The sequence below is a fragment of the Bombus pascuorum genome, chromosome 8 (genome assembly GCF_905332965.1).
Source record: "Bombus pascuorum chromosome 8, iyBomPasc1.1, whole genome shotgun sequence".
NCBI lineage: Eukaryota > Metazoa > Arthropoda > Insecta > Hymenoptera > Apidae > Bombus > Bombus pascuorum.
The window spans coordinates 9653881-9676749 of NC_083495.1; the positions used below are offsets into that span (position 1 = coordinate 9653881).

At 33.7% G+C, this 22869-nt stretch overlaps 1 protein-coding gene across 4 annotated transcripts in view; it reads left to right on the forward strand.

Annotated features, from left to right (window-relative positions):
• Nucleotides 1–661: 661 nt before the first annotated feature.
• The window catches only part of LOC132909768 (EGFR adapter protein-like), a 288420-nt gene continuing 266212 nt past the window's right edge, over nucleotides 662–22869 (forward strand). For 2 of the 4 annotated variants that reach the window (XM_060964811.1, XM_060964810.1), the window contains exon 1: nucleotides 662–977. In XM_060964811.1, coding sequence (XP_060820794.1) covers nucleotides 939–977 — 39 coding nt within the window. In that variant the 5' untranslated portion in view covers nucleotides 662–938. Of the gene's footprint in view, nucleotides 978–15318; nucleotides 15734–22869 lie in introns of those variants that run through there. The other 2 variants (XM_060964813.1, XM_060964809.1) reach the window with 2 other exon arrangements.

The following is a 22869-nucleotide window of genomic DNA, read 5'->3' on the forward strand; positions in this document are numbered from 1 at the left end:
CGTAGTTTCTGCATTGCCGTGAGGTACGAAAGTATATACGTATTTCAATCATTGTTAGTGCATCATTATATTCACACTTCATTTGCCAAGTAATTACGCGTGTAATCTCAATTATCGAAGTAATAACTATAATAACGATTAGAAGTAATTGTAGATTTTGTTCGTGTCAATTTGAGTTTCCAAATATTCATTAGAATTTTGTGACATAATTACTTAGGATTTAACCTACAGATCATTATACAATCAAATCAAAATTAAATCAAATTACCGGATTATAGTTTAACAATTATCCAATACTATAAAGTTTAACAATCATCTAGAACTATCTTCCATATTTAGTATGGTTTAGGACGTTCGTTGGAATACTTCCGTTTCTTGATCGAATCAGTTTATTTATTACACCTCAATAATTATTTAATAATTTAGGTTCTTAAATCCGTCACTAAACGAAAATAGCAGTGTATTGGACTAAAGCTTCGTTTTCTTGGTGACAAAGGCGAGATTTCTTTTTTCGTGTATAATAAATTTGAATTTGGCGTTCTCTATTGACAACATAACCTAAAAGGCGGAAATTGACAGTGTAAATGATTAATATTTCAAACAGGAGAGACGATACTATCTTTAAATATTCGTGCGAGATAATACCATGTTTTTTTTTTAGTGGAATAGTGTAGATTAGAAAATAGTGGACTAAAGGTGAAAATGAGTGTGAAAAGTGTTGTGTGGAATAAAGACGTATAGTGAAGTAGTGGATGTAATTTTAAACATCGCTAGAAAAAGTGTAAGAAGCTCGAACACCGATCAAGTGATGCAGTGTTATGCAATGCGTAAAGAAAAAGTTGTCAAACGTGCATTCTCTTTGCGATTAACGTGACCAGCGTTTTTGTGAAACATACCGGAAACACTGGTAACCAGATGGGAAGTGATGTCTACCTATTATGGCAGAACCGTTCTCGAAGAGATTCGCCACAGCTAAGGTAAAATTCATCCTTGTCTATTCATTATTTATCTTACTGTTTAGTTTATGTACATACCTTACATATGATATAGATATGATATAGAGATATGTATTTATTTAACATCGATATAGTCATTGCTGGTATCAATGTCTATGTGACTATGTGGATACATACTCATATACATATTATTCAAAGTAGCAGAAACTTTAACAATGAAGACAATAAAGAAAACCAATAATTATGTGCGTGTATATATTAACAAAGTAAAACAGAATTATTATTATTATTATTAAGAAAGAGTAAGTTCTTAATTAAATAGTATAATAACGTAAAAGCGAAATTGTTGACAATTAATTTTGATCATGATGGACGTATTATGAGGTATATTACATCAGTGACAATATCATCGCGGTACAATTTTCGCCTGTCAATTACAATTAAAAGAAATTGTCGTCTACTTGACTGTATAGGTTACGAAATACATATCACGAATCTGGCATTGACGTATACGAAGCTTTTAGTTGCCTACGGTTATACGTTCGAGACCTTTTAAGTGCAGGTCCCAGCGAGTATGTAATTTTCATGTACGATTCCCTTCCTCCTCTCTTCTTCCCCCGCCATCCTTTCTTCTTCTTCCGAATGGTCCGAGCGAAACGATCGAGTACATGCACGCCAGCACATGCTCGTGCATTTACGCTTAAGTTTGCGCATTTATACGAAACGAGCGTGCACACACGTGTGTACGTCTATACGTCCTGCAAATTCAATGGATCGGTACATCGGCACTGGAAAGGTCTTCTTTCTTTCAAATCCTTCTCGTTTTCCACTGCTTCAAAATGGAAAGAGGATAAATTTTGGGATTTGCGTAATTGCCAAGTCTGAATGTCTCGTAGACAGCCATTTTCTTTTCTCATTGGCTTAGTTTTCAAGCAGCACTGTCGGATAATCTGTAATTTGAAACGAGCCTTTAAGATCGAACATTTATGAAATATTTCAATTTCGTACGTTTTGTTGAGGGATAATTTTGCCTAATATTAATTATTTAATGTTAAGATGTAACGAGATGTGTGCTTAAAAAAATCAGTGTGAAAATGGCAATCCAATATGGAATATAACTTAAAAAAAACTTTTAATTCTTAAATACTAAAATATACAAATTACAATTCGACTTAATTTATAATTAATAATTGCAGTCGTAGTAGCACTGAAACATATCTACACATTTGTAAAACCTAAAGATCTCGCATATTTTTAATTTCTGAAGTATTATTCACTTTCCTTTAGCTCTTAAATTTCATTTCGATGAAACATTTATAACAAAATAGATAACGCTGAAATTATTTCATTTAGAACTTTTTACAGATAATATGTGATTCTTCATCTTATTCCGCATATTATTCAATTATCCTTTACATTTTTGATACTTTGTATTTCACTGAAGGGTGTAATTGAGTTCTGTATTCAAAAAGAGAGCCGTGAATCGTGATCCTCTTTAGTGGGACCAGATGTATGTGCGTATATTTAATTGCTTGTTGCATGCAACCATTTGCGTGCAAGTTGCAGTTACACTTAGGTAGGATCACCGATGGTTAAAACGGTTTCGAATTAACCGTTAAGTGCAATCGGCGATTGCTACGGTTTTCGATACCTCATTTCCACTGAAAGAATACTTTCGATACAGTTCGTTTTTTTGCGCAACGATCGTTAAGTAAAATAATGTACGGAAGTAGAAAGGCTTTTTAAAGTAGTTGCATTTATAGAGCAGTTGAAAGGAAAGCTTTTTACTGTTCGCTAAGAATATAATACTTGTTCCTGGCAATTCGCCAATTTACAAACTTATAGAAAAGAAACGTATAAATTGAATATAAAAATAATGCGAGGGATAGGAAAAATTGCATGTAATTAAATTGGAATCACCGATCTTTTTATAGTCTTTTAAATGTAATATTGTTAACATTATAATTATAAATTAACTTTATTAGTTTATTAACAAATTACAAGATTGATTTCGTACTAAAAATTCATAATTATAAGCTTCAAATTTTAACGAAATAACATAGGAAATAATTAAAGAAGAGAAAATACAAAAGTATGTAATCAACTTTATATATATATGTAGATCTATTTGGAAACTGATTGGAAAATAAAAATATTGTGTAAGACATTGTTGATATGAAATAGGTACAGCCATAAAACATAAATTAATACAAGCAGAAATATCCTGTACACGCATGATTTTCTCATTTTTTCAATAACTCACCTTTTCGACAACCAATCAGGTGAAAATAAAAGCAGAGAGAGATCTTGCAACATGTAATTTTATCATGTTTCGAAGTCATTGACTTCAACTTCCTCATACCCTTGGCGAAAGCTCTTCTTCGCCCACACAAACGCACCGTGCGTGCAAACAAGTATCGTGTCCTCTACATTTTTTACTTCACGTTGTCAAACTTTTTCGTTGAAACTTCGATGCAGTGGCAAGACTGATAACGAACTCTTCTCTTGCTTCAGGTTTAAGTAGTTTATCTTGAAGTTCGTACGTAACGAATTTCTTGTTTGAGTATACACGTGAAACAAATAAATTCCGCGATAGCTTCGTAATTAATACCTTTATTTATGACGTATTATGCGGCTGTCAGAAATAAATAACAACTAACAATCCAATATTTATTTAATTTCTGATTTAAGATGTACTTACGCGAATGTTGAAATCGATGGATATAAAAAGTTAAGAAACGTGAACAGTGTTGATTAGTGAAACTTCCTTTTAAATATGAACATTAGAAACAAATTTAGTTTTATTTTTCGGAATCACAGCTAGCAGTATACTTACTCTGATCCTCTTTACGTGTTTTTCTGATTTTCTAAATTACTATATACTCTCAAAGTGCAACGACGTTTAAAAATTTGCAGATTTTCCAAAAGATTTTAAAAAATCACGAGATACTTTTTAATATGATACAAAAGTAAAAACATAAAATATTTCGTTCTAAGTAAAATGCACAATAATTAATATTTGTTATAAATATGATTAATTATATAGCTGTGTATATTTTTGAAGAACGAATAATTACAATCTGTATTGTATTTTTATTTTTAACTATAATTAATACAATATAGACGTAGATGATGTATTTACCTGTATACTTAATTCTTTTTCTTACCCTTTTTCTAATTTCACTGATAAACACTTCAAGCAATGTTATAGCTAACAACTATTATAATCTCTGTAACAAATCTCGTAAGTACTTGTCCAATGAAGAAGCGCGAAATCAAACATTACTTTCCAGTAATACTGTCATGATCATTTTCATTCGTAAATAAAGCGATACATATATTTAATTTCGTTTAAGCATAAACCAACAGTCGCATACCTATTTGGTTTTTACATTTGTATTATACTTCACTTTCTTCTGAATAATTTATTTTTCAAGTTTAATTTACACCACGATCGTAAATTTTCTTCGTAATTACTTGAATGCAAATCTGAGTCGGATGGTATCCACTCACGAATTTCTACGAAAATTTTTACAAAATCGAACATATTTCATCGAAAGTGGTGTGCGTGTGGCGGGACATGACAGCGACCCAACCGATTCTGTCTTTTTTCGGGACATAAAAATTCTTACGCTGCAACTTCTTCGCGTCGCTTCCCGACTTCAAAGACTGCATGCACGGTAAATCTTGCTGCACCGCCGCAGCAGGGAATGTAATTGATTTCACTGTACGTAAGTGTTAAACGAGAATAGATGTTCAACGCACATGCTATAGTTATCGCGCGATTTGATCTTTCGTAAGTTTCAAGGAAACGTACTATCTATTCTTCTAAGCTGCTTCTCGATTTTCCTTTCGCCACAATGTTTCCCATTGGAATTCTTCGATGTAGAAGGAACGTTAATTTCTATCGATACGAGTTCCCGTTACCATTTATACTTCACTTGTACTATGTACATTAATAAAATTCTTAGTCGATGTAGACTAAATAATAAATTTAATAGCGATAAATATTTTTGCCATTTATATTGTTTACCTTCGTTTCATCAGGTCAAGTATTTTTATTTTATTCACGTAGAAGTTCAAAATTTAATAATATTCTAAAATTTAATAATTTCTATCGATACGAGTTCCCCTTACCATTTATACTTCACTTGTACTATGTACATTAATAAAACTCTTAGTCGATGTAGGCTAAATAATAAATTTAATAGCGATAAATATTTTTGCCATTTATATTGTTTACCTTCGTTTCATCAGGTCAAGTATTTTTATTTTATTCTCGTAGAAGTTCAAAATTTAATAATATTAAATTTACATAAATTTAACGCAAAGATATAATTTGTCGTTATTATACCAACAAAATAATACATACATGTGTGTGTATACTATGAACAGAGAATTTCATTTACATGTAAGTACGAGTGATAAAAGAAATTGAATTAAAAGTTGCGTGTTTCTCAAATCGTCGACATGCTATTAAGGATAATGTATATGTACATGTATATATCGTTTTCGTTTATCCCATCGATATGCATGAATCGCATGGTGTAGCGATATCAAATGGAAACGGTTCACATTAATCACATTACATAGAAGTAAATCAACAATGTATTATTACATACACATTTCGTACTGGGTTGTTTAAAAACGTGTTACGGTATCGTGATATATTATTACTTATGAATAGCATATGTAATACGCATGTAAGAAGTTAATACAAGAGTCTTCTTCAACTTTAATAAACCTCAACTTCGCTGTAAGCTTTCTTTTATGTATAACTAAAGAATTATACTGTATTAGTAATCAATTAATCAAATTTAAAAGCTGAATTCACTTACAAATAGCTTATCATTATCTGGAAAAATCAGTTGTCCTCCGTTTGATAATTTCAGAGTATTTGAACGTGGATTTTTACTTGAAACGTGTTATTCCTTTATTTTACCTTCTCAATGATTCGCTATCTCAGGATTGATAAATACCTTTTGTGAATTGATAATTTAAGTATATCAGTTAACGGAATTTCTTGTGGTAAATCAAGTTAATGATTATAAGTATAAAATACACGTATGGATAGTATAGCTAATACATACACATGTGTATCTCGTCTTCCAACACTGTCCATATAAGATTAAATAATAGCAAATTGTGGTAGTGAATCGAAAGATGAAGCCGTTAAAGTGTATGCAATAACGTTCAGGTTCGATTTTCATAGGTGTAGAAGATAAAGGAACTATCGTTGAAAATAAAAGAACGATCCTTCCAATTATAATAAACATCGTGCTTGCCGCCTTAAACGTTAAACGTTTTACAATCGAGCTAAACCGTTTCTTCAACGCCATGACTTCATACTTCGCCGATAAATTCCTGTAACGAAGCCTAAGCCTTGTCTATGTAATAAATATGAATACGAAGATCGGCAGCGATCTGCTCGCGAGCCTTTCAGCATCAATTTCGTATCGTTCACGCTCGATCTCTAATCTACCGAGGAATCGTGGATAAAGTACAGTTAAAAATAATCCATATTGCCGACGTTCCTTTCTACATTCCTCATTGAAGCTACATACTGCATTCCTTGAGCACGCTGGAACACCCGGCTCTGAAGACCAATCAATTTCTTTCGACGCTACCGCGGCAACTCAGGATGCGTTTAGTAAAACTATTTTTACATAGCCGTAAGCATTCGTCCTGCTGGCGCGAGTCGCGATTCGCTCCGACACTTAGTTAGTTAGCTATACCGACTCCCGTATTTGCATATATGCAAATGGTATTTTCAAAGTTTTTGCCCGAAGGTGAACGGACCGCCGATTTTTCACCGGCTAATGGATGTCGATCATTGTAGTAAAGCGTCTGTTGATTAATAAACGACGTCAAATAGCGTTTTGTAAAGTTTGTAAGAGGGAAAAAGGAACGTGGATCGCGGCGAGAACATATGCTTGACATATGGTGTCTACAGGATGCTTCTATAGTGTGATAAAACAAATATGAGCAGTAAAAAATATGAAAGCAGTAAAAAATGTTTAATCGATATATGCAGGTGTTAAAATTAATTTTTTCCGTGTAAAGTCTACTCTGTGTTGTATGTCGTCGTTCGAACAATAAATCGTAAATCGACGGTTTGATTTAAATTACTATTTATGGTGTTACATAAAGACTCGTCTATTCGTCGATGTTAGTAAATATGAAAAATCCATATGAGTCTTGTATTTAACAGATATGTCTTTTATTAAGAGACAGATTGATCATACGAAATAAGCGATTACTTAAGCTCTATAATCGATTTGAATATCATAAGTCTATCGTTTATATTAGCAATTACAATCGTAATTTGCTATAGCAAATAATGCGAAATGTGGTTTTTCTTCATCTTACATTTATGTGTTTGTATAACGTGAAATATCACTATAATTAAGATTTTAGTCTATCAATTCACTTACTACATATGTCCTATCTTTTATATTATGAAATTTTTTAAATAATAAAGACTACGGGTTTGGCCATCACACATCGTCTTGTTTAAAATTTAAACGCGTGTTATACGACTTTTCGTACAATTCGTGTAAAAATCTACAAATTCTGAACATTTTTGCCACGAATTTTATAATCTCTTGACCATTGTTGCGTTTATGCCTCGTTAAGGAGTATTCGCCATTATTCCAGTAATTCCCGACATACGGAATGCACATTGTTCTTGTACAATGTCCGCGTAATTTAACACTCCTCGATGAGCATCGTTGAGAATAAAGGCTGGTCTCGAACCATTCAACTATTTCAGTTACGCAAATGTTCTTTTTTTCTCTCGCTGCTTTCTCCTATTGTTTGAACGAAGGCAATTTTTACTTTCCATTCTATCTATCTTTTTTCTAGCAGATATTACGATGAAATTCGCAGGTTGCCATAAGCTTTCTGAACGTAACAATTATTCTATAAAATTGCATACATTTGTGCGATTAGTTATGATTAATCGATGTAATCCCTGTTTCATTTTACACCGTAATATCTTGGAATATATGAAATTTTAACGACAAAATGTTGCATTAAATAAAATTAATTATGTACATACACATTGTATAAGAACTTTTTATATAAAGTAATAAAAGATTAAACTTGATCTCACCACTTAAAATATAGGTACGTAATCTGATTTACTTGATAGACTATAAACATTAATTATTGTAGACAATTTTATTTTAAAATGACTTAGTTGACTATTATCATAAACGTTAATTTTTCTCTTCCAATGGTTTAATTGGTGTTTCATAAATTGCTCAATAATATGTAATTTTTGTTATTTTAACAGACGGAATCATTTCCAGAAGCATACACTTTTATCTTCAACAAACATAATATTAATACTTATAGTAATATAATAATTATATGTAATTATTATACAATATTTTTATTTATCTATTTCGATTATTACAAGTAGTATAGTAATTACAGTAAAAATTCTTCTCGATATACAAATATTTATAATACTTTTTAATTTTCATGATAGTTTGAAGCTTTCTAAAAGACATTTTTTTGTAAAAGTAAAAATGCGAAACGAAAGGGGTTCGAGTAAGAATATATTAAAGATATACGTATAATACAATCGAATAATATTATTTTTGTCAAATTTATTGTCACTTTAAAGTTGTGGCTATAAAATAGTAAATACAGAATTAAATAAAACATCTAAATTCAATAATAGCTATTTAAATAATGCAGTAAATCTTACAGAGAATTAAAAGAAGTAATCCAGGTGATTAAGCATCTGTGTTATGGTTAATAATATTTTTCAAAGTGACAAAATGAAATTATGATTCTCAAAATGAGAATTATGTACTCGATTTATAAGATCGCAGATGAAATATTACAGTCTCTTTTTACTTATTTATTGTTACACTTTATTGCCACGTAGCTGATATAAGTACATCCATCTTACCGCACTTTGCGGTTTCTTATACCGTTGCCTATAACTTACGAGCACACATATTAGAAATCGATCAAGCTTCTGCGTACCGGGTGTCGTAAAAAGCCGTCATTAAAGACGTGCGAAAACAATTGTGTTTGATGTTAACCAAATTGATAACAAATTGTTATTACTTAACTACTACATTTTACAAAGGAGCACAACGGTTAAAATCTTTAAAGATAATCTGAAACTTTAATTAAAATTGTATCTTTCTCGTTTTAAACGGTCCACTTTTGATTTTACAATAATTGATAATAATTTGTTAAGTTGTTTGTTCTTTAAGTTACAAATATAGTTTGATAGAATATTAGTAAAATAATATTTCTTTATAAAAAATTTTACTTTTTTATCTTCAAGTCCTTATGTGCAGTTGATATATTATTTATAATAAAATAAGATTATACTAAAATCTAATAAGCAGCAAATCTTCAAAATAATTTTGTTTCATCCTATTTAAACGTTCTATCATAAAATATTTTATCAGGTTATTATGATTAAAATAATTGTATTATATGTGATTTTAAAAATATATATATACATCTGTTTTAAAAAATAATTTCTATCTTTACTATAAATTCTGATACTCATTTTACATAATAAAAGTGACTAGAAAACGTAATCATGTCGAGAATTGATAGCCCAGTATATGCACTAGTTTAGTAATTTCATACTATTACTAAGTCTTCCATATTAACGGAAGTTTTACAGAAAATTATGGTGCAGTGTAATTGATGGCATAGAGTATAAGTTTTCGCTAGAACATAAAGGGCTTCTTTGTGCTCTTATTGTTAATGTAGCATATAATGTAACATAGTTATTAACGTTAATTTCTGTGTACAAGGTGTCCATAGAGATCTAATTCTTGTTAAAACTTCGCATAATCTTCTCTATCTTAAGAATTTCTGATAAAGTTCTTGAGTGGCAAGTTTTTATAATGTTCCATGTAATGCTAACAGCTTTCAATGCTATCAAAATTCATTGCATGTGAGATAAAGTAATTTTTCAACAAAACTGATAATTCTATTGGCTTTGAAATTCCACAGAAACTTGAATATGTATATATGTACATTACTTTATAAAAATTGCAATGATCGTATAATGGTGATTAAACGTGTTTTTAGGAAACGTTTCCATTTAGATTAAATTTATCTAATCCTATTACACGTGCAATGTAGGAGAACGAAGGTAGATTCACAATTTTTTCTGAAAATTCAATAAGTAATTAATTAATTCAATAAAATATTTAACGTCCGATGGTACATCAGCTAATTCTGCACTTCGTTTATACAAAGTTTGATCTACTTAATCAAAGTATCGAATAATGGTGTAGCAATCATATTTTCTTCTCTTTGTACGTTCTAATGAATTTAATTAAAATTTTAACTACCTGACTTATTCATTGGCTACGGTACAACTTGGCAAACTCCTCTCTGTTTCTCAAGTTGAAAATTTCACTTGAAAAATCGTTTTGACTCCATCGACGACGACTAAAGTACCATTGATACACGCGGGTTGAACGATATTCCGGAAACTGATTTCTACATAAGAATTTAGAAGTTTTATTATCGTGTTATTTGGTGCATATCTGTACAATTAGGTTCTAGGATAGACGTAGACCAAGGAGCAAAGTCTTTTCCTAGAAAGTTTAATTTTTTATTTATTTAATTCCAAAACCTGGCCTTTTGTATTAACCCGATCTAAGCCCTAGAATCGGTTTACATAGTACATGAAATGTAATTTTATAAATAATAACGTTATATCGTCTATCTTACTACGTTACTTGCGTACTTTCTCCACCATAGGAAAGTTCCAATCAGTATCGAATCTCATCATTTCATAACTAATAACTCGATTAAATTCGCCAAATTCTATTCCACCCTATCAGCGATTCTTCTTTCCCAAACTTTTTCTTTTAACAAAGTACCAACTTGCAAGAGAAAACTGATCGTCGAACCAGGATCGAAGCGATCAGCTTCGCTAGGAAGAGAGAAAATCGGAGGAGAGTAGAGGAAAAAGTAAAAAGGAAGAAAACCAGGTCCGTGGATGTCCATTCAGAAATTTTGCTATTCGAGTGGTATCGGAACCTGGCTGGAGAACGCGGTGGGAGTAAAAGGGGCCCAGCGGCCAGGAAAGTAGGATGATTGAAGCGGCGCGGCAGTGGTGGGAGTCATGGGAGCCTGGACGGGGACGACCTTGCTGCGTGTGTGTACCGTGTGTGCGAGATGCTGACACACGGGACTCTCGGAGTCTCGAGGCAAGACGGTGTGGACCCGTGGACTGTCCCCATAGTACTCCGCAGAAGCGGCCCTGTGCAAGAGCACCGGCCCGATCTGCCTGGCAGTGTCTTATTACGCACGTTGCGGCACTTACCGCACGCGAGATTGCGTGCACGCGTGCTCTCTCGCCTACAACGCGAACGCGCCGTGCCGTGCCGTGCCGTGCCGCGCCGCGTCGCGATGCCGATGCACCGGTGACTCGTGACTCGTGACGCACGTTTTTCCGCGATGCATGCGCGCCGCATTGGATTTCTCCATGGGTGAACGTTCGAAGGTCGTTCGTCGACGTTCGTCGACGAGCATACGGGACTCCTGCGACTTTAGACTAAGTTTTCACATGGAACGCCAGATTCTTTTGCCTTCCACGAACATCGACGGGGATACGCTTGTTGTGCACACCTCGGTCACCCGATTAGAATAGCTGCTGATCTCGTATGCATGCACGTCCGAGACCAGTCTTTTGGAATTCGTTGAAATTCGCTTGCGCGAACGAGAATCGAATCTTTCACGGCGAATAAAAATATCGTTGGTCTTTCTGATGTTCATCGAATTTTCTACGCTAGAAGGATAATAGGATTTATAGAGGAAGATAAGATAATTACATAGTGGGAATTACGAAAAATAAAGAGCCCTCCTTCGTTATAGTTTCATCGTTGATGTGCAGTGTGTAATTGTAAACAGTGATGAGTTTCTTGTCCGGGTGAAGCACCCATGATCGAATTAAACAAACGTACGACTGTTGATACGTCATTAAGCGGATTTAATGAAAGAGCGCAAGCATATTTTTCCATTGAACGACGTCGATGAAAGGCATCATTATGCAAATGGCATTTCAAGATTGACGGACAGGGTTGCTTTCCTCGACAATGCATGCGTGCCAGTATTTCTGGATGAGTAGACAATTAAATGACGTTCGCGCACACTTAATGAAAGGATTGGTTGATCTTGATTAATGGTGCTAGAATTAAGTGTGTGTAACTTGATCGACGGGAGATTCCTTTATTCGGTTAAGCGATGAAATATATTATTATGTAGTGTTCGCTGTAGAACTGACAGCTGAAATTGTTTTGCCGGAGTCCATGCATGCCTGACAGGATTTCTTAATAAGTGGATAATTAAACCTTATTGGTGAACGTTTAAAGAAGTAATTATTTCGTCTTAATTAGTCGGCACGTGTGTAATTATGTGATCTTGCTCGAAAGAAAGGGTACAACTGTTCGATGTTCCTTACGAAAACCTTACGAAAATTATTATAAAAGTATGTCCTTTAGGTAACGAATATCGAAACATTATTAATATTTTCGAAATTGTATTCCATTAATTTCTAACAGACTTTTACGATATTTATACTTTTGGCTTTTTATCTTCTGTATAATATGTGAGAATATTTTTAGAATAAAAGACGAGGCGATATTTTAAAGATCGAATTTCGGTTAAATCGTAATCATTTAATTGGAAGAAATCTGATTTAAAGTTGAATATGAGATGATACACAAATCAAAACTAATTATATACACTTGCTTTACAGTCCACATACCTATAGAATATTGTCAATGTATCCGCGTCATAATTTACTAGTGAAGTGTTCACTCAATTGTATGCATATGCATCGTTGACGCATGACATATGTACCTTTCTTAAGTGTTTACTTTCACAGCTTTGAAAGCGAAGTTGACAAAGTAAGATTATGAAAGATCATAAAATATATCGCCAGCTTTATTCAAAGAAGCAACAAAAATTCAAATATAAATTGATTATGCTGTAGAATTTTACACTTTCTGCAATCATGCTATTACTAATAGCGGGTATATTATAATTATATCGATGAGAATAATTGATGTTTTCACATAAAGATAAATTATTCGTATGATCGATAAATCTTACATAACGGAAGATTGATACACGTTTATGATGATACGCGTTCAAGGAAAAATTAAGTCAGGAAAGTAATCAATTTTCTCCCAGTTCGAAACGGAGTACACTCTTCTTAAAGCATGTTGAAATGTATCATTAGAATGAATTAATGACGAAACATTTTAGAAACCGACATTTTGGAGTACGGTTGTTTTAACGATTCCTAATTAATATATGTCTCTCGAGAGGTAACGGAGCAACGATCGATTAAAAACCCAACTGGGGAAAGTCTTGGAGCAAGATCATGATAATCGATGATTTATCGAGGAGAGATTTTGGTACGTGTTACGTTAAATCATGTCGGATTTCGATAAAATACTTAATTGAAATTGCATCCCCGTGAGAAATTTAAAATAGGATCGCACCGTTATTATTAATATTACGAGGAATCGTGTTTGAATTGAATGGTCGCCGTAATTAAAGCGCATACCATAATCCAATGAAACTCGTACTATAGCGCACATACTTAATTAGATGAATAATAATTAATGAAACTGGCCAAGAGTCTGTGATTAAACGAGTGCTGATTAATTAAAACGGATTTCACGAATATCTATACGCGATACGACTTGCTTTTCGCGTTAAAAATCATCGCTCGCGTGCTCATGAAACCTTCACGCGTATCACGAACGTACTCGATAACATTGGACACTTTGTACGTAGACGTTTTATTTATTAATACCTTTCGCCGAGGATTAATCGTAAAGTATCACGCGAATTTGTTTTAAAATTTCGCTTCGCCGCCACGCAAATTTATTTTAAAAGTGTAATCTATTCTCTTAAATAGCTCGTTGTCGGATACTTAAAATTAGCGTTTCTCATCTGCCCGAGATAAATGTCGAGCCACGAAACAGTCGGAACGAACGCGAGATAGAAATCTTGTTGCGAATGATCGAAGATCCAGAGGCGAGACCTTATTGATGCACCCGCGAATCTCTCGTTACAAAATGTATCGGGGTCAGTTCGAATGCTGTTCACGTTTTACACAACGTTCCGGCCATCCTGCGTCAAGATTCTTCGTCACGACTCCCAAGACTAAGAACACGAAAATGTCAACAGTTGCGACGTGACCGAGTTCGGTAAGCGCGACGAAGTATGCCTGCCAGCAAATGTGCCGGGGATGCAATTTCACCGGTGATAACGTAACAAACCCACCTCGAAACGAGGCTCGAAGGAAACGCGCATACTTTTTGCCTGAAACAACACCTACCGGGAGCAATTTGGAGCGTGTCGGGCCATTTTCGAACGTGATTCATTGCTTCGTTGCCCCTTCGACTCCGATACGAGTGGATACCACATTTAGCCTCTCGTTTCTGTCTCGATCTTACTCGTAACAATATCAACTTCGATGCAGGCAAGCATAATTTTACTCGACTCTTAAAATTCCAATTGGTTTTTAGGCGAAGTAGTGCAATACGACTGTAACAGAAAATTACGATACTCGGTAGAAGGAGCATGAGTGATAAAGTTCGCAATGATACGACATGAACCAGCCATAAGTTATTTCGTCTCTTTGCTTATTGAACTCGACCGTTCACTGGAATCAATTAATCGAAAGTAGATTAGGACTGACGTTCGATGTTTTCAAATATCGCGAATAGTTTGTTGCAGCTGTTCACTTGACTACGTTCAAGTCCACTTGCGAAACGCCTGAACGCGTTTCTCGAAACTAGTTTTCGTGGTCAGCAGGATTAATGACACGAAAGTGATCGCGTAGGTCTCTGCGGCGTAGAAGTGGCGTGGAACAGAGCGTTCGCCGGGCATGTTTAGACGAAAGTGACAGTGATTAGTGACCACGGTGCATACCTCCGCGGAGCGCACGGCAACGCGGGACTCCTTTATGATTTCGCAAAATTGAACGAATCGTTGTGCAAAAGTGGCCGGTGAAAGTGACCAAGTTTCTCTCCAGAAGTTTCTTTCGCTGCAGGAAAGAAACGATAGCAAAAAAAAAAAAAAAAAAAAAAAAATAAAGGGAAAACATCGTCCTCGTAGATTAATCTTCGTTAAACGAATATGTGCGTTACTATAAATTTCAAGATCGCGTCAGTTTCCAAGATATCGCGTGATAGCGATAAGTGTTAACGCGGAACTCTGTCGCAATATTATTCAAGATTTGTAATGTACGTTTCGTCTTATGAAAGGCATTTTTTTTTTTTTCAATGTCCAGAGAAAATTAAGTTTGTACACTATGCAAGTTAATGGTCTAACGATCAAACGTTTAAGTAACACAATTTTTTTCTTACATAAATATCGCGAGTGATTAAAAATCCAATGACAAGGATGTAATTTTAAATATTTCGCGATTAAAGGATTGAGTCATTCGTTAGCCTGTTGAATAACGTGTTAGTTAAGTAAAGTTCAGAAATTTTATACGTGTTTAGTGATTTGGCTATTTGTATGTGATTGTAACAATGAGAAACCGGAAAAAGAACGATTACTTCCGCACGTCACGCGTTGGACAGGTGGTTGATCGGTGGCGAACGAGACGGCGAGCAATTAACGAAATATGCAATTAAAAGACCGAATAGACAGGGATAATTGAAACATCCATGGGTGGAAAGGAGGAAGAAGAGGCTGGGGACGTAGCCGTCAAGATGCCGGAGGCCACTCTGAAAATATTCAACGGTGTACAGGTAGGCGTTCGAAGTGTTTCCATTTCCCCGAAACATCCGATACAGTCGTACAAATTAGGAAACACGTGAATTTTGGGGTGCATTCGAAAACGAAAGAACGAACTGTTCGCAGTTCGTTGCAATCTGCTTCAATTAATTCGGCTGGAGAGTTCGTTTGCCGCGTTCGTTTTCACGCTGTTATCCTTTCTTCGGAAGAGTGCGTGGCCAGAAAGGGAGGCGATGGAATTTATTATCTCGTTGAATTATTAGGTAAACGTACAGGTTAGTCTTAAGGGCGTGTTAAACGACGAATATAAATTGTAGCCGAAATTGTGGTTGCCTGATTTATGCTTTTCATATTACGTATAGTTACGACCATTGGGGCTACCGGTTTTTAAACTAATATGTGGGTTTAGGAAATTAAAATTATTTGCCAGATATTTTATGGCGTTCTTCAAGGCAATGTTCCTCCAGTTCTCCTTTACTCCTGTTCGTTATTTGTTGATTGAAATTTGGAACAGTTTAAACGAAACGCCTTGTACTTGAAAGAATATTTTAATATTTTGATATTTTATCATGAAACTGATGTTTCTAGTTTATGAATGGAGTAAAACACTACTGAAAATCTTAATTAATCTTGAATTAACTTATTCATTAAACACGTGTAATTTCTAATTATATCTCGATGGTATTCTCTAATTGCCAGTAACGTTTAAATATCGGAGATGCAGTAGGAACTTGATTATCCAAACTAATTATGACACACGATGTTCGGATATTATTTTGAATTATTTTGTAAATGTTAATGTTAAGCAGGAAACAAAACATTTAGGTAAAAATGTGTAATTTCTTTCAATTTTCATCTGGTTTTTTAATTTTTCTTACAGGGAATCATTCCCGACTTTTCCATTAAATTTCCTAGTAAAAGCTTGTTCCGTTAATCGAGGTAACAACCGAGATTTCACGTCGCTCTACGTATTACATATTAACAGGTTCAGCAGACGGATTGAAATAGCAAAGTATGATAGAAGTATACGCCTTGAGAAAACTAAAAAAAACATACATGATTCATAATGTGCGATACGCATCCTGAGAGTATGCCATAACTCACGTACAACAGCTTTTTCTGTTCCATAGCAACGTCTATCGTACACTTCCTTTTTCCATTCATCGTTTCTTTCTCTGTCTTGTCTGTCTAACAGCGCGTGCATATGTCTATTTGCCTTCTTCGTTGTTTATCTGCTTCTGTCACTCTTTCTATTTTTATTCTGCACATCTATTTGTCAGATTCATATATAGAAAGGATCAGAGGCTGAAAGAAAATTGCTTATAATTTATAGCAGCCCTTAAGGATGTTGTACTTAGGGCACAGTAGATACACATTGATTGATGATAAATTCTTTGGAATGCCCTATGAAGTTCTATGAAGAATTATATAGTAGTATAATGTAATATAATAGAACTCTGAAATGGATATTACAATGTGAAAATGTTTAACAAAACTTGTACATCATGTTTCTAAAATTGTTATTCTTATGCGAAGTAAACGTATGGTTTGAACTGTATGTAATTTCCAAAACTGCTGGTAATATTATAATACTAATAGCGAAGATATTTTACCATGTTAATTGTGTATTAAAAGTTATTTAAAAGTACAAGTATATAACTTATTATATTCGATTGAGTAATCAATTCAATCGCGTTTTTTTAAATAAAAGACGTTTTTATAGTACTCTTCAAGGTGCGAATGGATTTATTGCTCAATCTAATAGCAATATTCTTAGTATGACGATAATTCTAAATCTCTGTATATTAACAATATAAGAGACAACGATTTTGCAAATATATACGTGCGAGAGATATAACATTCATTCGAAAATCAACGTCTGAAAAGTAAAATCTATTTTCATTTCCGATTGAAGTTTGCGTCCTCATTACACGCATGGAGAAGACTAATTTCACATTACTGAATAGGCTCAATACATGTTGCGCGTCTTGTCGACAATCGCCTTTCATAGCCTGTAGTAAAATAGTAAAACGAGTAATAAAGCAAGACTGTGTCAAATTAACTAATCACTGCAAATAGCTATGTAAAAATTAGTAAAAGTATATACGAGTCTATGAATGATAAAGTACAACTTTTAAGGATTATTTATTCTTATCTCATATAATGAAACTATGTTCGAATTAACGTTGTATTAGATCATTATTAAAAGAGAATTTATTATGTCCCTAACTATAGTTATGTCATGCTTGTAAGAAGAGAATAATTATCTTATTCTTGTTTGTTATCCTTCTAGGAAGAGGCTATACTTTTAAGAAGAGATAGCTAAACAAAGGAATGACCTCATCCGTTAATAATTCTAATTAATGTAATCAGTTTAGCTTTGATTGTCACAATGGGACTGCCACCCCTAATTTAACATGAATCTTCTTTATATGGTACCAAGAACACATTCTTTTCTCCTTCGTTTCTATGAAATAATTATATTCGTGGAAAAGTATAATCGAATCTAGCAAGATTAACTTAATTGACAAATTACCCTAATACAGTAATCATATACGTAATAATGTTGATTGAGTATTTCAAGAAGTAATTACGTGCATAAACACATGAGTTAAATAAGTTTATCTTTATGTCAAAATCATGTTCAATTTCAAGATTTAAATTCAAATTTGGATTTTAAAAGTAAAAAATAATTGTGGAGAATAAATTAATTAATCATTTGGAAGTTTAGCCCTAGCACCGATTTCGATGATTTTTTAAAAGTCGTAAAAGTTAATATTTCGAAGAAATTTTAAATGCATTTTAAAAAAGTATTATAAAAATCACTGTAGTAAAAGTCTTTTAGTTTTTATTATAAATAGACTCGAGTGTATTCAGTACAATCATGTATCACAATCGATCATTCAATACCAATAAATAACCGATTATTTAAAATCGTTTTAATTAGTGTGTTTGTATTCGTTTTGTGTATACTGAAAATTAGTATGAATCTAGTTTGAATTAATTAATCATATTTTTATCTTTCATCTTGTCATAATTCTACCTGAGTTTTTCCCTCCTTTTTCCGTGAAATTACTGCTATCGTGTGTCAGTGCTATTACGAAAATGATTCCGTATCGATATCATGTAGAACTGCTGTACTTGGTGCGAGTAAAATTTATGAAATATTTGCGGGGGTATAATAATCATAACCGTTGTTGGAAATCTGACAAGACTGATCGTGAGTAAAGATAACACGAATGAGATCTTGAATTCTACGATTATGGTAATCCATTGATCGTTTTTGGCCTTATCGCGAGACCGTTGGCCATTAATACATTCGACCCAGCACACAGACAGTAATTCTACGAAAGCATTTGCAGCTTTAATATGCTAGAACACAATTGTTTTCTTTTTATAGAATCTTTTATTGATCCTAGTCAATGTATTGTTTGACAGGATTAATATACAATTTGTATAATCATTTGAACCTCTAAATAATCGTGTGTCTGTTCTTTTTCTTAAGATACAGTCATCGATTTAAAAATCTGAATTATGTTTAAATATATTTCAAAATTGAGAAAGCACGTTTCTTTTCTTACATATCATGCGCATTTATAAATCGCAGGGTAACGAATATGTGATGACATCATTAGAATATAAATTACAAAGTTTCTTACGGATAGAACGTGTATATTACGAAAACATATTACGAAAATAACGTTAATATAAAACATAACATAAGTGGCACAAGAAAGTACAATCTTCTTTATCGAATGTAAAGTGGCATTTAGAATCAAAATTCAAAACTGTAAGTATTAGGAAATTAGAATCGTCGAAGAAAATTAAGCAATAGAATAGAGATAAAAGAAACATAAGTACATGTATATCTTTTAGGTAACAAAATCGTTCAAATTCAAGCTGCGATAATGCAAAGAGCGTATTAGGCAGGAAAAGAAGATAAAATTCAATTGCAAATTCATGAAGGACTCTTCTAGAGACCAATCAATAATGGGATGATAATTATGAGATTGAAATTCATATAAACTGATAAAGTGGATAAAATATTTGACATTTATTAGTCTCTATCCTCGTTAGGTCGCAAAGTGCCGTGTTCATTGTTTGCTGACTTTGCGGCACAGAATTTAAATTCCGTAGCCGTATTATGGCTCAATTGGTCTATTTCGCTGTCTTCAACAGGTTTTCTAAAAATAAAATTGATCGGTACGCGAATAGAAAAAAAGCAAAAGACACCTGCAATTTTTCCAAATCCTTGGCAATTTTCGTTGTTTAATTTAATACGACGATCACATTGATAAATTGTCCCTTGGTACACGAGTTTACAAGCGTCACGTTTATTACAAAATTTATTGAAACCGGTTACACTTTATTAAAAAATTTCCGAATATTATTAACGCTTTACAAACGAAATTTATACTACATTTGGATTCGGTTCTCGTTAAAATGTTATTAACCTAAATTTGTTTGACAAATTTGATATTTATCTTTAGCAAAGTTTTAAGTATCTATTATACTTTAAATACAATTGCTGTTGTACCGTTGTTTTCAAGTGCCTTAAGCTATGTATCGGACAAAGTAAAACGTTTATTTATAAAGTTAATTTGTCAGTGTATTTCCGTACTTTGTTTCATGTTTTGAAGTTTGTATGGAATAAAAAGAATTGCAATCAAGTGCACTGAAATGTAAAAAGAGATGAAAACTTTTGTCAGAGAAACGTAACGTTTGTTAAACTATCTACCTTATTTTTACACAAATCTCAACTCCTTATACATCATATTCCATTTTTCAAAAGTATTCCGTATTTATGCCATAGAAACAAGAAAATTCTATTAAATAAATCATATACTTTTCCTTCTTAGCTTTCCAGTATCCTTAAATTCCATATTATCATGAATTATTATGTGACTTCTATACAAGAAATCCTTCGATACGTTCTCAATGCTGTCCCCTATACTATGCCGATATACAGGGTGCGCCGTTAGAATTCGGACAGAATTCAATTTGTAGTTCCCACCATATTAGAATTCAGATGTTTGTGCTGATTGACTCTGAAGTTAGTTAAATATGTCAATAAGTCTTCTATAACCTCAAAATGACAGAACTCGTTAAGCAAAACCCGGAATACGATAGAAGAGCGGCGATTATAGAAAGTCTTCGCGCCGGGAGAACGCCGGTCGAAATTATAAAATTCTTTAGCTACCCAAGATCGACGGTATACGACATTGCTAAGAGATACGCAGCCTCAGAGTGGTTCGAGAAGGGTTCTCCTTCTCCGGCGAGAAAAGTTCAGCGTTGTCTCAAGTGAGGGCGACGTCATGCCTCCGCACTTCTTCCAAAAAGGCGAAAGAATCACAAAGGAGGTTTATTTGGAGGTCCTGAAGACAGTAATAAAGCCGTGGATGGAAATTACGGCTTCTGGAAGGCCGTATTTATTTCAACAAGATGGCGCACCTGCTCACACAAGTCATCTTGTTCAAAATTGGCTCTCTGACAATGTGGACATGTTTTGGTCGAAAGATTTCTGGCCTCCTAACAGTCCCGACCTAAACCCATTGGACTATTACGTGTGGGGCGTTATCGAGAGACAAACTAATAAATGCAGGCACCCCAACGTCAACTCCCTACGAGCTGCTATCGAGTCAGAATTCGCGACAATTAAACGCGACCAGTTGAAGTCAGCGTGCTCGCGCTTTAGAGCAAGAATAGAGCAGGTCATAGAGGCAGAGGGTGGTTACATAGAATAAAAGTTCTCAGCAAGGACCCTTTAAATGAGATATAACAACATTTTCATGTGTTTTTGTGTATTGACTTAAATAAACAACTTTCTGCACAAAACTTCTTTTGTCCGGATTCTAACGGCGCACCCTGTACAGCGAGATAAAACATATGCGTAGTAGGACTAACGTAACGAAAGAACAGTTTCATATACTACTCTCGTATGCGTATACGACTTCGTATCGTATCTACATAGAAATATCAATCACGATTATTATTATTATTTGTGTTTGGTGCATCCGATATTGCACGGAATTTTCAGAGGTCGCTTCCGCTATATGGAGAGAGGCATAATATTTCTGGAAAATCCCTGTGATTCCGAGAGGAGATCCTCCCGGAGAGAAGTTCGATGAAACAACAATGAGAATCATCCGGGGGGATTAAAGCAGGGATTATTTTGCGGCACGAGTATCTGAATCGAAATGCCGCGCCGCTCGCGTTCGGAGAAAAGATTTTCAGACATGGAAATCACGATAGAAACGCAAATTATATGTACTGCACGTGTTGCAATTAAATCCAGCAACCGTGCTTTCGTCTTCTGGGTATAACGTTCCTTCGATATATTTAATATTTTCTCATTTTAATGAGTCTATACCGTGTACACGTTGGAGAGTTATTGATCCGTTGGTGAAACCATTCCATAACAAATTCATTTTTGTAAACGAAATAATACGAGCGATATTAAATTTGTATGAAATTCAATTTCGATCGATTATCTGCGTATTGCACGGCGTACAGAGCGATATTATAAGGACATTTATTTTATCTCTACAAACGTTATTCCAATCTTCGTATCTTCATATTTTTATATTTCGCGCAACAAGCAAAAAAAAATGTACATTGGTCCACCTTCGAATGTTTTATTTATTGAAGGTTCTGAAACAATAAAACACAATGAGAAGAATTTCGGTAATTCCAACGACTGATATCAAACGTTAAATCTGTGCAAATGGATTTTTTCACCGTAACGTTCGGCTACGCTTTTTCCTACGAATGTATTTTTAAACGATATTAAAAACATAAGATTCGTATATTTTTTATAAACGTTAATTGATACTTAGTTTGTTGTTAATTTAAGTTTTTATTACGTTCATTACTGAACATATTCTTATTATCGATAATTCTATACGTTAATAAACGATTTTCATATAAAACGTACCTCTATCGGATGTCAGTAACTTTGTTTTCACGTGAGAGAAGCTTCATTTATGCTGAACTATTCTACAAATGTTTACATTCGTAATTACATTTATACGAATAAGAATATAGCAATTTTTTTTAATATTTATCCTTTCCAATATTTCTTGCTAAAAGTCACTTCGAAATTTCTCATTGATCGATGTTTCGATAATCGATAGTTTCATTAACTAGTGTT